The 13879-nt window shown below is 38.1% G+C and overlaps 1 protein-coding gene across 1 annotated transcript in view; it reads right to left on the reverse strand.

Moving 5' to 3' along the window:
- The window catches only part of LOC121384085 (neurogenic locus Notch protein-like), a 131184-nt gene that overhangs the window by 9684 nt on the left and 107621 nt on the right, over window positions 1–13879 (reverse strand). Inside the window, 15 exon segments of the mRNA XM_041514312.1 lie at window positions 550–701; window positions 1158–1319; window positions 1863–2037; window positions 3141–3264; window positions 3738–4103; window positions 4712–5295; window positions 5775–5956; window positions 7399–7603; window positions 8050–8153; window positions 8793–8944; window positions 9439–9634; window positions 10651–10854; window positions 11477–11630; window positions 12555–12756; window positions 13610–13838. Coding sequence (XP_041370246.1) covers window positions 550–701; window positions 1158–1319; window positions 1863–2037; window positions 3141–3264; window positions 3738–4103; window positions 4712–5295; window positions 5775–5956; window positions 7399–7603; window positions 8050–8153; window positions 8793–8944; window positions 9439–9634; window positions 10651–10854; window positions 11477–11630; window positions 12555–12756; window positions 13610–13838 — 3191 coding nt within the window.

Here is a 13879-nt window from a genome sequence, read left to right on the forward strand (position 1 = left end):
ACTATTGAACCTTCGGACCATTGAACCTTCAGACTATAGAGTGGTCCCTGTTTTAAGCTTTTAAAGTATGAATGAATTTGATCATCGTTATGCAAAATAAAATTAAACATTTAAATTACAGAAAAAGCTGATAGTATGAAATGTAATATTATTGAAGCAGATCTTTTAATTTTAGTATGAAATGTAATATTATTGAAGCAGATCTTGATCAAAATTAAAAGTTTCTTTACTTTTTTAAACAATTAAAATAAAGTAGAAGAACTTTAGGCCATCCCATTGGCTGTTGGGATGTTCGAACCAGACTACTATCCTTAAGGGAATATGAATTTGTTGAGGTGATATTGAAAAGAAATTACTGAATTAATGCAAGGTATCAAACTTCAAAACTAGAATAATCAGAATTTTGGATAAATGGTTACTTACTTCAGTAACCAATTGTTCATTTAACTGAATGACACTGTGTGACACGATATTAAAACTTCCATCTAATTTTTTTTGAAATAATTTTAATTTACTATTCACAACTGATAAATTTAATCAATTTCAAACCTGAAAAGCTCCCTGCGCATCGGCAGCAACGGCGGTGTGGAGTGGCGTGCGACCAGTGCTGTCCTGAGCATTGCAGTCGGCACCAGCGTCGAGCAGCGTCTTGGCAGCATCAGCCCGAGCATACCTCGCAGCCAGATGGAGTGATGTCTCTCCTAGAAAAAACAAACAAATGTCAAAGATAAGTACATTTAATAACTGGTTAACATGAATTTACAGCAAGCAGGATTTTAACGAGTGACAACTGACATTGAAAACAAATCTGTTCGGTGGTGGGGGGGAGAAAGAATGCTCATAAAAACCTCTTGGTGCTAATTGGACTAAATATTAAATCTGACAAATATGATTCATACTGAATTTTCTAAAACGTTATTTTATAATTGTCTCGTTTCAGGATTTTTTTTTAAACTATTTTTTATTTTTATTTTTTGTAAAAAAAAACTGAATTTATTTTCAAAGAAAATTTGCAAAGATTACCGCCTAAAGAAAATGTTTGAAATCTTTCACACCTTGAGCCTGGGTAGGAGCAGAATTGCAGATAACTAAGTTACATAATCATCATCATCATCACCACCATCATCGCTATTATCATCAACTAAAATTCATTGTACCTGTCCTGTCGGTCTGAGCATTAATGGCCGCTCCTTGCATGAGAAGACTGTTGATGTCGGCGGTACGGTCGTCTTCCCCAGACCCCGATCCACTCTCGTCATCACAGCCTGTATCTAAACCACCTCCTCGGAACGACGCCAGCATCAGAGGTGTGAAGCCATCTGTGAAAACAACAATACAATAATGAGTACAGGAATTCTTCTAGGATGTGAAAAAAAAGGGTAAGGTGGGGAGGAAAATTGTTTTCAAAATCCTTTCTTTCAGAGAGCAGGGTTGCAGAAATACTACTACATGCTAAATACGTGAAGCAATCTGTGAATCATTTTAATAACGGCTGGAGAAATGGGGAGCCTTTTAAGTTATTACCATATTAATACCATATAAATTTACATGCTATGACGAGCTAAAAATTACTCTCCTTGAACTGATCTCAGGGGAGTGATGGTGAGCGAGAGTGATAGCTCTCCTTAAATGTCAAGGTCTGCATATATCCACATATTCCAAACCTATGAAGATGAATTTAAAAAAAAAATGTCCTTGTCTGTAAGTCTGGAATGGTTAGATTATCTTTTAACTTTATTTTGGTAAATAAAAAATACAGCAATTAATTTAAGTTAAAACCCCAGCAAAACCAATTTATTTTCTGTTATAAAAAACAAAATCACTAATCAGAGTATTAGCTTGATTTATAAAGTGAGACTCACCTGGTCCTCTGACGTCCACATCCTTTGCATCGATCTGGTCCTCCCCCTGAGGCGGGGTCAGGGCGCAGCACGGGTTGGGCACGTTAGCTGCCTCCAGGTGCTGCTGGGTCCACTGGCGAGTGTCTCCCTTCTCAAAGTCGACAACCAGCGCATCACAGTCGCCTTTACGGTCAGTCTACAAGTATACACAATATACAGGGGTGAAAATAACATTAGACAGGGCTTCTAGAATTTTTATAAAATACACTAACCAATGGATCAGTGATTTTAAAAATATACTAGCCACAATTGAGAATTCAATAGCCCTACTTCACTATAAGTTAATAATATTTTACTAAATAATGGTGATAATCAGATATGTCACCTAAACAGGGAGATAGAGCTTAAAAACACTAACATTGAGGGGTTGGGGTGGTAGCAGGGTATTCATATTTACAAAATAGACTTTACTGCAACATTTGACCAAAACATTTCAGTAGCCGTCGAGCATGGCAATAGTAGATATTTACTAGCCCAACATTGAATAGCAATAGCCATGGGAGTGGGGCTACCATAATCTAGAAGCCCTGCATTAGACAAAAACATTGGAGAGTTTTGAAAAGTAGCATATTATCATGATCTCTGTAACAAGAAAAAAAGAGACATTAACAGTCTCTGGGTAGAGCAAACATTCAGAATTTGAAAAAAACTTCATTCTTGAATATGTTACAGGTCTTGTTTAACTATATTGCAGTTAAGAAAAAACAAACTGACTTAAGCAACTGACCCTAAGACCTTCTGAGCTACATCAACCAACAGGGGGAGAAATGGGGCGTGGCAGAGAAAATAAATTCATCATTTTAATTCTTCTTCTTCCAATACTCAGACACATCATTTCAGTGCTATGTACTAAAAGGGAGGCAATTCTCATTAAATAAATGCTGAAACACTATTCAATAGTTAAAGATGGTCATTGTGCAGCATTTCAGATCACATTCTCAGGCCTGTCAGAGCCAGGGGTAGGGGTGATGTTCCTGTGAGTTTCATCTGAAATGTTGAAGGACGATAATGGATGGGGTTTTTCTTGTCCAACTCTATAATAAATAAAGAAGAATGTGGCTTATCCTCACCAGAGATTCTGCCCCCCCCCCCCCCCCCCATCACTAAAGATTGCGCCCACACACACACACTGGTGAAGTCGTTACTATGGGCCTGATTCAGTGTACTTTGTGGAAAGCTGAAATTAGTTAAAAGCTGAAACACAACATCCATGACAACCAACGGGATGAATCAACTGACCTTCAGTCGTTTCCTCTGCGGTTCATCGTCCTCCCAGTGGTCATTGCTTGGTGGTGTTGAAGCGTGGTTATCATTGGCATCCATTTTGTCTAAATGACATTGCTGAGAACTCTTCTGTATGTCACTGAAAACATTTAAAAAACAATAAGCAATGTCATGAAATATTACATTTAGTTATGAATGTAAAAAGCTGCATATTAAAATCTAGGTGGATTTCTTTTTTTTCCCCAAACAAACTGAATCAATAAAAAGGATCATGTTGAAGATACATTATGATTATCCAGACAATTAAATAATACAAGAAGGCAGAGTGTAATATACATCATTTTGCAAAGAAAGACGTCATATATCTTGGATTATGTTAAGTTGCAAATAATTTACTTGCTAGATTAATTGTACACAATATGCGTGACAAAACTTCAATAAATTTGTTTTTGTTTCATGTCAGCCTTAATAAATTGAAGGAGCAATGGCTTAAATGGTAAAGGAACATAATGGGTCCATTAAGGAGATACAGTCCCACAGACCATGACACTTTATGCTCTAATAACTAATCTGCATCCCACCCCAACTAGTTACGAAATCATAGTATCTTACTTCATTTCCTCTCCATCTGGCCCCTTACGACTTCTGGTGGGTTTGGTTTGGTCGCTGCGGGTGAAGAAACCCTCGGGGAACCACGTGACTGCTCTCTCCGTGTGCCTCGAAATGACGATGATCACGGCCAGAGTCAACAGGAGAACTGCTCCACAGCCCACCACGATGTACACCAGCGTCATCGGCGTCGGGGTCCCCCCACTGTCGCCCATTGTACTGCTCACGGAGTTTACTGGCAAATTCACCTTGGCTCCACTCTGAAGTGCCGCAGCGAAAAACTGGGCAGCAGATCCCGTATTGTCGAAACAAAGCCCTTGTTTGTACCTGTAGCATGCTCGGTTGTCAATCTCCAAGTAGACTTTAGTTCTGTGGCGAAAGAAACATTTTAAAAGATGTTAAATACAGTATTTATAGGATATTAAACGAGCTTCCATTGTTCCAATCAATGACGTCATCACTTGACGTTGTAGTGTTACGTCCCACTTGACATTCTAGTGTAAAGTAACACATTGGTGAGTACCAAGTGATTTGTAACCATATGGGTAATAATATCAGTTATTTCATTAGCTATAAGTGTGTATATTAAAACAGCTTTTAAAAAAATGTATTTGTATCTACATTTATGTTCTTACGACACTTCTTAAACCAGTAAATTATCTTCAATTTCAAATGGACAGTCTGTTAATCATTTTAATTACCCTATCAGATTGGTCCATCAGGCAACAAAATATATCTATCCAAGACACGAAATCTTATGCCGATTTGTCATTTAAATTTTAGTCTTGCCAAAACACCAGGACAGGTGTTCTGAATAAAGTTGATGTGGATGAAGATGATGAAGATGAAGATGATGATGATGATGATGATGAAGATGATAATTATGCAATTTATTTTCCTACAAAAATACATCTAATGTTTATTTAATTATTAAGTTAAAGAACACAAAAATAATTTAATTTCAGATCACAATTTACCCTGTAAGCACTGTCGCTCTCTTTTCTCGACCAAAGATGTCGTTTCGGAATATTCTTCTCAGGTATCTCTTGACGCGAATGATTCCCTGGTAGTTCTTGTCGTCCGCCTCCTGCTTCCACGGGTAAATCATCTCATTGCCATCTTCGTCCTTCTTGATCTTCAACACGGCCCGCATCAGGTGTCCCAGCTGTCGGAGAAACTCGTTGGCCTTGGCCTTGAACTCCTCGGGCTCCACGAGGACGATGACGATTAGTGTTCCGCGCGCCAGCTGCTGTGGCGAAGTGTCGCAGTCAAGGCCGTCCCACTCGCACTCGGACGAGTTGCAGCCCTGGTCGCAGTAGCCGTTGGCGTAGTGCTCCTGGCAGTACTTCTCGTAGAACGTGTTGCACCGCTTCATCTCGCCATCGCAATCGAAGCCGTCGTACAGACAGTTCTGGTTGTTGCACTGTGGGTCGCAGATTCCATTCTTGAAGACCTTCCAGCAGTACACCCCGCCCTGCAGGCCCGTGCAGTTCTGCCACGGCTTCAGTCCATACGAGCATTCCTTGTTGTCGTAGTTACAGGAAAACATGTTGCACTCTTCCTGAAAACGTGAGAAAAGGTTTGTTTTATAAAATTATTTATGAACATAAAAAAAAAAAAAAAAAAAAATTTTTTTATTACAAATGTACACACAAAATTGACAATACACTTAAAACAATATTAAAGATTTATAATTTATTAGGAAATAACCGTAATTTTATGTTAAAACAAATAAAACACTGTTGAAAATATTGTTCCAGACTGCTCCATTCTTTTACTCCTGGAAAAATGCAAGACCCAACTTTTTTGTTAACATCAATGTCAATATTTTTCTTAATGATTTAATTATAATTACCTGACATTAATAATCTGTAAGACATATGTTAACAACAAAACTCAAAATAAAGCTTTCTTGACACCATGTTCAAACAAGATGCTGAAATTAATTCCACCATTTAAATCTGTGAGTTACAATATTATTTTTACGAACTACAATTGTATTTCAATTAAACAAAATAAAAAGTTCCAGTTTCCACATACGTCACACTGTCCATTGTTCGCCTTTGCCTCGCAGTCATTCTGTTTACAGAGGATCTGCTGGTCATCGTACTGGTCAGGTGGTGCCACCGACACGGGTCGACCGATACCCCCCACCGCGTGTTCGTCATACACCTCGCAGTGGACACCGGTGTAGTATCTTGGACACTGACACTCGTAGTAACCTGGAGAGTAGAAATATTTGTTTGTTTTGTTTAACGACACTTCTAGAGCATATTGATTTATTAATCATTGGCTATTGGATATCAAACACATGATAATTTTGAGTCATAGAGAGGAAATCTGCTACATTTTTCTATTAATAGAAAGGGATCATTTATATTTTTTGTACATGATACACACTTAAAAAAAGTACATAAGAACACAAACATTTATATTCAAAGCTAATTCTGTATGCTTTTTCACCATTATACCCAATAGCCGAAGTGTATTTTTGTGCTGGGGTGTTGTTAAACATTCATTCATTTTCTCACTGTTATGTCAAATGAACATAAACAGGATTGGACTCATGTAGGGATGTGTAGGAAAGAAAGAAAGAAAGAAATGTTTTATTTAACGACGCACTCAACACATTTTATTTACGGTTATATGGCGTCAGACATATGGTTAAAGACCACACAGATTTTTGAGAGGAAACCCGCTGTCGCCACTACATGGGCTACTCTTCCGATTAGCAGCAAGGGATGTGTAGGAGTATAAACTAAAGTTTTTTTATTTAACAACGCCGCTAGAGCACATTGATTTTTTATCTTATCATCGGCTATTGGACGTCAAACATATGGTCATTCTGACACTGTTTTTAGAGGAAACCCGCTGTCGCCACATAGGCTACTCTTTTTACGACAGGCAGCAAGGGATCTTTTATTTGCGCTTCCCACAGGCAGGATAGCACAAACCATGGCCTTTGTTGAACCAGTTATGGATCACTGGTCGGTGCAAGTGGTTTACACCTACCCATTGAGCCTTGCGGAGCACTCACTCAGGGTTTGGAGTCGGTATCTCGATTAAAAATCCCATGCCTCGACTGGGATCCGAACCCAGTACCTACCAGCCTGTAGACCGATGGCCTGCCACGACGCCACCGAGGCCGGTCTTTGTGTAGGAGTATAATGTTAAATGTTAGTACAAAGTGTAAAACAGAATCCAGTCTATCAGTAGGGGACATAACTTCAACAGGACAAATAATTATATTTATGTAGAGTTTGTAAACAAGTATTAACTGAAGTTAATGGATAGCGTAAAATCAAATATAGCAGCCTTGGTTAAGCCATTGGCCTCAAGACTGCATGTACTGGATATGCAATTCAGTGATATTTCAAACTCCATGTAATAGTCTCTTGCTGAGTTGGGAGACTAGCTTGCATGAACTTTAATTGTACATAATAAAAACATGTATGTGTATAAAGTGTGTCATTCACGCCCAACCTCACATCATGAGATTTATATTCTTGCATTATTTTCACTGCAGATACACGCTGCTGATACCAAAGCAAACATGTGCTAAGGTGCATATTAGCATGAAAAAAACAAACTCATGTCTTAATATTACTCCAATTTACAATAAGCATGGAAATTAAGTTACAATAAAAGTGAAAACGTGACTAACCGATTCTGTCCAGACAGGTTCCGTCATTCCTGCAGGGTGAGGAAGCACACTCCTGGGCGTAATCAGTCTCACACTTGATCCCCGTGGCGCCCGCGGGGCAGATACACCGGAAACCGTTACGCTGGGGCTGACACGTCCCACCGTTCAGGCAGGGTTCAAGATCGCAGTCAGATGACTTGTATTCACAGTAATCACCATAGTAGTCCTGTGTAACACACAAACCAACAGTCAGTCAGAGAGTTAGAACATAATGGGGTGGTGATATCCTTATTGGAAACATTTAACATTTTGTAATAAAGCTAGTAATTTTAGTGGTGGGAAAAAATACAGTAAGTGGCTTGGAAATATGGAGTTTACTTGGCATATTGTAAAAATAAATCCATGAAAAAATTAGAATTTTCATAGATTCCCATGACAAAAAGTTGTAAAAATCAAAATGTATTTCACGTAAAATCAACAACCACTGATTTACTTTAACAGATGAATATATGTATGCAGGATGAGATTAAATATTTTGACCTGTTTTTTTCTTTTACTAACCTATCAATAAATCACTATGTATTGTACTAGTATGTATACACTGATTTAGTCGAAGATTTATTACCTTTTATTTCATACAAAGTTGCCATCAAATTTCTAAATTGTACTTACCATCTTGCATTTGCATTGGACTCTGCCATCACTGGTTGTTGTACATATTCCTCCATTTTGGCAAGGGTCATCTTCACACCGAATCAATGTTTCACAATTGCTTCCTGAATATTAAAATGGTTATTATTATTCATCAAGAAATATACTGTGTATCTGTATATACAAATTTATATACACTTAATAAATGAACATGCTTTTTTTTTTGGTTATTATATATACATCGTAGATAACATCTTATGAAAACTGCCAAAAGCAATTGTACCAGCTTTATAGGGGAATACCTATGCATTTGAAATATACCAGTATGTCTTTTAACCATCTTTATTTCTTACTTTTTAATACATGTTTATTAATATACCTTTAAATATTGTATTATTATAGAAGAAAACCTTAAAAATAAAATCTGTTAAAAAAGGTGTTTTTCAGAAATGCAAAACATGTTTTCAGTACACCACACAAAGGGTAATAACTAGAATGCAAATATTATCATTCCAAGAATGAAATAAGAAAGTGACATGGTACATCAAATGTCTTAAGATTTTTAAAACATTATTTTTATCTGAAATAAACTTAGCAAATACCACATCCTTTGATGTACCAGTTGTCGTGCACTGGCTGTAGCAAAAAATTGCCCAATGGGCCCAATGACAAGGATCGATCCTAGACTGACCACACATCAAGCGACTGCTTTACCATTGGGCCATGTCCCGCCCCGATCTAAATAATGTCTGTGATTTGCTTACCTTTCCAGCCATGCTTACAGTCACACCGGTAGTTGTTAACCAGCTGTACGCAGTCCTGGGTACCAAGGCTGTTACACGGGCTAGATAGACACTCATTGACGTCTCCCTCACACCGCGGGCCAACAAAACCAGGATGACAGACACATTCATATCTGTGAATTAGATACACACAAAAATAAACATGTAGTAACATAAACAAAAGATGTACGTGTGTGTGTGTGTGTGTGTGTGTATGTATGTATGTATGTATGTATGCATGCGTGTGTACAGGTGTACGGGTGTGTGTACATGTGTGTGTCTGTCTGTTTGTATGGTTACTAAAGATGCAAAAGAACAAGAAAGAAAAAAAATAAAATAATAATAATTAAAAAATAATAAAATATACAGTACTGTGATAAGCTTTCAGAGAGGGGGGTCTTTTTTTAGAGGGGTATTTTTGTTTTTGTTTTGTTGGGGTTTTGTTTGTTATTTGCATCTTTAAATGTAGGGAATACTGTGAGCTTGTCTTCTAAGAACCCACAAGAGAACACTTTTAGGATATTGCAATAATTCAGAAATCTTAAACAAAATCCAGTGGATATCCATCTCTGCACATTATAACATCATGCAAAAATGAGTTTATTGTTAAAAATGTTTGACTATTTACCCTCCAATCTTGTCCCGACATGTTCCTCCATTATGGCATGGATTTGCAGCGCAGTCGTTCTCGTTCATCTCACAGAGAAATCCCAGAGTTCCCGGCGGGCACGAGCAGTGAAAATCACCAACCAAATCATGGCAGGTGCCTCCATTGGCACACGGCTTGTTTTGGCAGTCATCAATGTTGTACTGGCAGTCCAGACCTAAGAAAAACAAAACAAGAAAAATAATAATCATTACTTGTAGTAGTGGTAGTGGCTGTGGTAATGGTTGTGGTAGTGGATGTGGTTGTAGTAGAGGTAGTGATAGTGGTTGTAGTATTGGTTGTGGTAATGGCAGTGGTTGTGGTAGTAGTTGTAGTAGTGGTTGTGGTTGTGGTAATGGTAGTGGTTGTGATAGTTGTTGTGGTAATGGTAGTGGTAGTGGTAGTGGTTGTGGTAGTGATAGTGGTAGTGATTATGGTAGTGGTTGTGGTAATGGTAGTTATTGTGATAGTGGTTATGATAGTGGTTGTGGTAATGGTAGTGGTTGTGGTAATGATAGTGGTTGTGGTAGTGATTATGGTAGTGGTTGTGGTAATGGTAGTTATTGTGATAGTGGTAATGGTAGTGGTTGTGGTAGTGGTTGTGGTAGTGGTTGTAGTAGTGGTTGTGGTTATGGTAATGGTAATGGTAATGGTAGTGGTTGTGATAGTTGTTGTGGTAATGGTAGTGGTTGTGGTAGTGATGGTGGTTGTGGTAGTGATAGTGGTTGTGGTAGTGATAGTGGTTGTGGTAGTGATAGTGGTTATGATAGTGGTTGTGGTTATGGTAATGGTAGTGGTTGTGATAGTTGTTGTGGTAATGGTAGTGGTTGTGGTAGTGATAGTGGTAGTGATTATGGTAGTGGTTGTGGTAATGGTAGTTATTGTGATAGTGGTTATGATAGTGGATGTGGTAATGATAATGGTAGTGGTTACGGTTGTGGTTGTGGTTGTGGTTGTGATTGTGGTAACCACATCAGACCACTGGGCTACACTTGCCCCTAAGGATGCCAGAGTATATTTCTAGCACCTTATATACTGTTTCATTTATTTATCTCGTCAACCATCAATGTGAAGCAAAAACGAAAATGGTTTCAGCCAATAAAATATATCCATTTTTAATTGTATATCACAACAGATCCTGTGATGTGCACACTGAGCAGACATTAACAGAAGCATAGGAAGCAAAGTGTATACCTTGAAATCCTGTCATGCATGTGCACTGGTATCGCCCGACAAGGTTGTGACAGGTGGCACCATTCTTGCAGGGCTGCGATGCGCACTCGTCGATGTCATGTTCACAGTAGCTGCCCTCGTAGCCGACTCGGCAGTCACACATGTGACTGTTGCCGACGTCGCGACACGTACCACCATGCTGGCACAGCTGAGAGCGCGGTACACCTGGGGGAAAAAAACCCACACATATTTAAAAATATAATAATTTTTTCAGTTATTGTTAAAAAATTCTGATAAAATCATGTATAGTGAAACCTCTCAAAACCAAACCCTCTGTAGACAGAAATTCTCTCAAAAACGGATGTTTTTTTACAGTACAGAATATAACCTCTTTAAACCAGACATTTTTCTTGGTCCCAAGGGTGTCCGTTTTAAAGGGGTTTCCCTGTATATAAAAATATGGATAAAATCATTGTTGATACACTATCGGAAATTTTTTATTGTACTTGCTTTAACTTTATACTACAAGTGACCAATTTATAAGCGTACTATGTCAACAAATATTTTTAATCATTAAAATTAGTAACCAGTATAGTCAAATTTCTGTTAAGAAATCAGCAAACATCTTAACCTCTACTAATAATTCAGAAGGCATTCCAGTTACATATCTTTCAAAGCACGTGAATGACAAGTTGGTTACCATATGCAACAACAGGTTCTAACCCTAATCCTAGGATCTCGACTCTTCTATAAATAATTTAATAAAGACTTTCAGGTAAATTTTCTATCTTCAAGTTACGACATTATTTCTTCAGAATATTTTGCATATTAAAAACTGATGCTGCACCTTTAAGAGCCGCCGCAGCTTCACAAGAAACCATCTTGACATCACAGAGCATTCCGGTCCATCCCACAGCGCACGAACACTTGTAGGCGTTGGCAACCTGTACACAGGCGCCATTGTTCTGGCAGGGGTTCAGACCACACCAGTCAACAAAGTCCTGGAAGAGTTCAATTTATCAGTCAGTAACTTCAACATGTGATATTAAAACAGTAAATCCATGAATAACCAAAAGAATTATTTCTGATGAAATAAAGAAGTTCTTCGACGGTTACAGATCGGGGGTCCATTTTACAAAGCGATCTTAGCGCTACGATCACCTTAAGTGCATAGATACCTTATACACTTAAGGTGATCGTAGTGCTAAGATTGTTTTGTAAAACAGGGCCCTGAGCTCAGAATAGGATTTGTGATTATAGTGACACTGTGAACAATTAAAAAAAACCCACCTGACATTTTAAACAGAACAAGGAAAATAATTGAATAATAAAAAATGTCATTGCTCTTATATTCTCATAGCTAATTTTGGTCATTTACTACAAATCAAATATGAAGATCAACATTTCATTAGAAATAAGAAATTCAAATTAACCATGCATTGTGATTCACAGCAAAACTTTTGACAAAAAAATTGTCTGAAAACATTTTATCATGCATGGGAAAGGTTGGAGCCAAAAGAGACAAAGAGATAGTAACTGTGAGGGGGCTTACCGAGTGGGGCGAAGGCACGATAAATCATGAGACTACTGGTTCACTTGGTGCAAGGAAAATGGAGTAAAAACTAACCAGGGCGGTTGGTAGTAGCCCAAACCTTACCCTCCTATAATGTAATTTTGAGATCTCCTCAAATAAACAGCATAGATGCAGCAACTTCTTATGCCTGATTTTATAGACACAGGGCCTAAACAGATTCTCTTACCTCACAGCATAGTATTGTCGATCGGTATGGACAGATACAGTGGAAGTCGCCCTTGTTGTTCACACACATCGCTCCGGTCATACACGGATTGGAGTCGCATGTGTTTTACTATTGTCGAATATGGGATTTGATTTTGTGGTATACACCCTATAGTAAAACTCTTACCTCACAGCGTGGTCCAGTCGATCCATACGGACAGATGCAGTGGAAGTCTCCCTCGTTGTTCACACACGTTGCTCCAGTCATACACGGATTGGAGTCGCAGGGGTTGATGTGCCACTGACAGTTCGAACCGGTGTATCCCGGGGCACAGATACACTTGAAGTGGTTGATATCATCCACGCAGGTGCCGCCATACAGACAAGAACTGTAAAGTAGACAAAGGAAATTTAAGTTTTTTCATTTCACACAAAATAAATAGTCATAGTAAGATATGCTATATACTTAAAAATAATGATACTTATATTAATATTTCACTAGAGCGCATGACCTCACTTGTCAAATAACACCATAAATAGCCAGTGAATTTTGGGCTTGTCATAAGCATTCTTTTCCTTTGGTCCTGGTTTTTTTCTGATTTAGCAAATCCTCGTTACTTTTTAATTTCATATAGTATACAATATTTAATACCATAATCAAAGCTAGAAATTTATGTCTTGTTTTGGTGGGTTTGTTTTGGTTTTTTAAAGTTAATGACCTATATAAGTTTACGTCTGCTACTAGCAGTTATACTGGTCGTGCGTTTAAACATGTTTGGCGTCTATTTCAAACAGAAAATTACATCATTACGGAAGATGGAGTATTTTAAAGACAAAAGAAAATGAAATATTTATTCTTCTAACTATATTTGTTGAACTATAATAGTAATAAGAACTGTGATTTAGTCATATATTTACGTTTACGTGCAAAACTAGGCTTACGATGTTTTGTAAAATTCAGCCCAGGCTATTTGTGCTAAAGGAGATCTGGAGAAAATAATAGAATTATGCTCAATTTGTTTAGTTACACGAGTAGCACATATTGTGTGCTTCATCTGAACTTTACATGATTTAAGTCAGCTGTGACTGTGACAATAAAAATTAAATTACTATTTTCTTATTCAACATAAACTAATCTGTATTGAGCAATCATTTGTCTTCAGGGATTAGATTCTGATACTTCAATAGATGGCAGGCTTGACATCATAACATGATATTAATCTTTAATTGCAGCAAACATACCTGGCAGTGCAGTCGTTGTCGTTGGTCTGGCAGTGCACCCCGCTGAAGCCGGGCTGGCAGGTACAGGTGTAGGAGTTGACGTAGTCGGTGCAGTAGCCGTTGTTCTGACATGGGTACGACGCACACTCATCGATGTCATTCTTACAACGGTCTCCGCCAAACCCGCTCACACACAGACACGTGTAGGTGTCGAGACCGTCCACACACGTACCGCCGTTGTAACATGGATCTGATACACAAAAAATATACACATCATTATACAGATTTGAT

Source organism: Gigantopelta aegis, chromosome 10 (assembly GCF_016097555.1).
Source record: "Gigantopelta aegis isolate Gae_Host chromosome 10, Gae_host_genome, whole genome shotgun sequence".
In the NCBI taxonomy this organism is placed as follows: domain Eukaryota; kingdom Metazoa; phylum Mollusca; class Gastropoda; order Neomphalida; family Peltospiridae; genus Gigantopelta; species Gigantopelta aegis.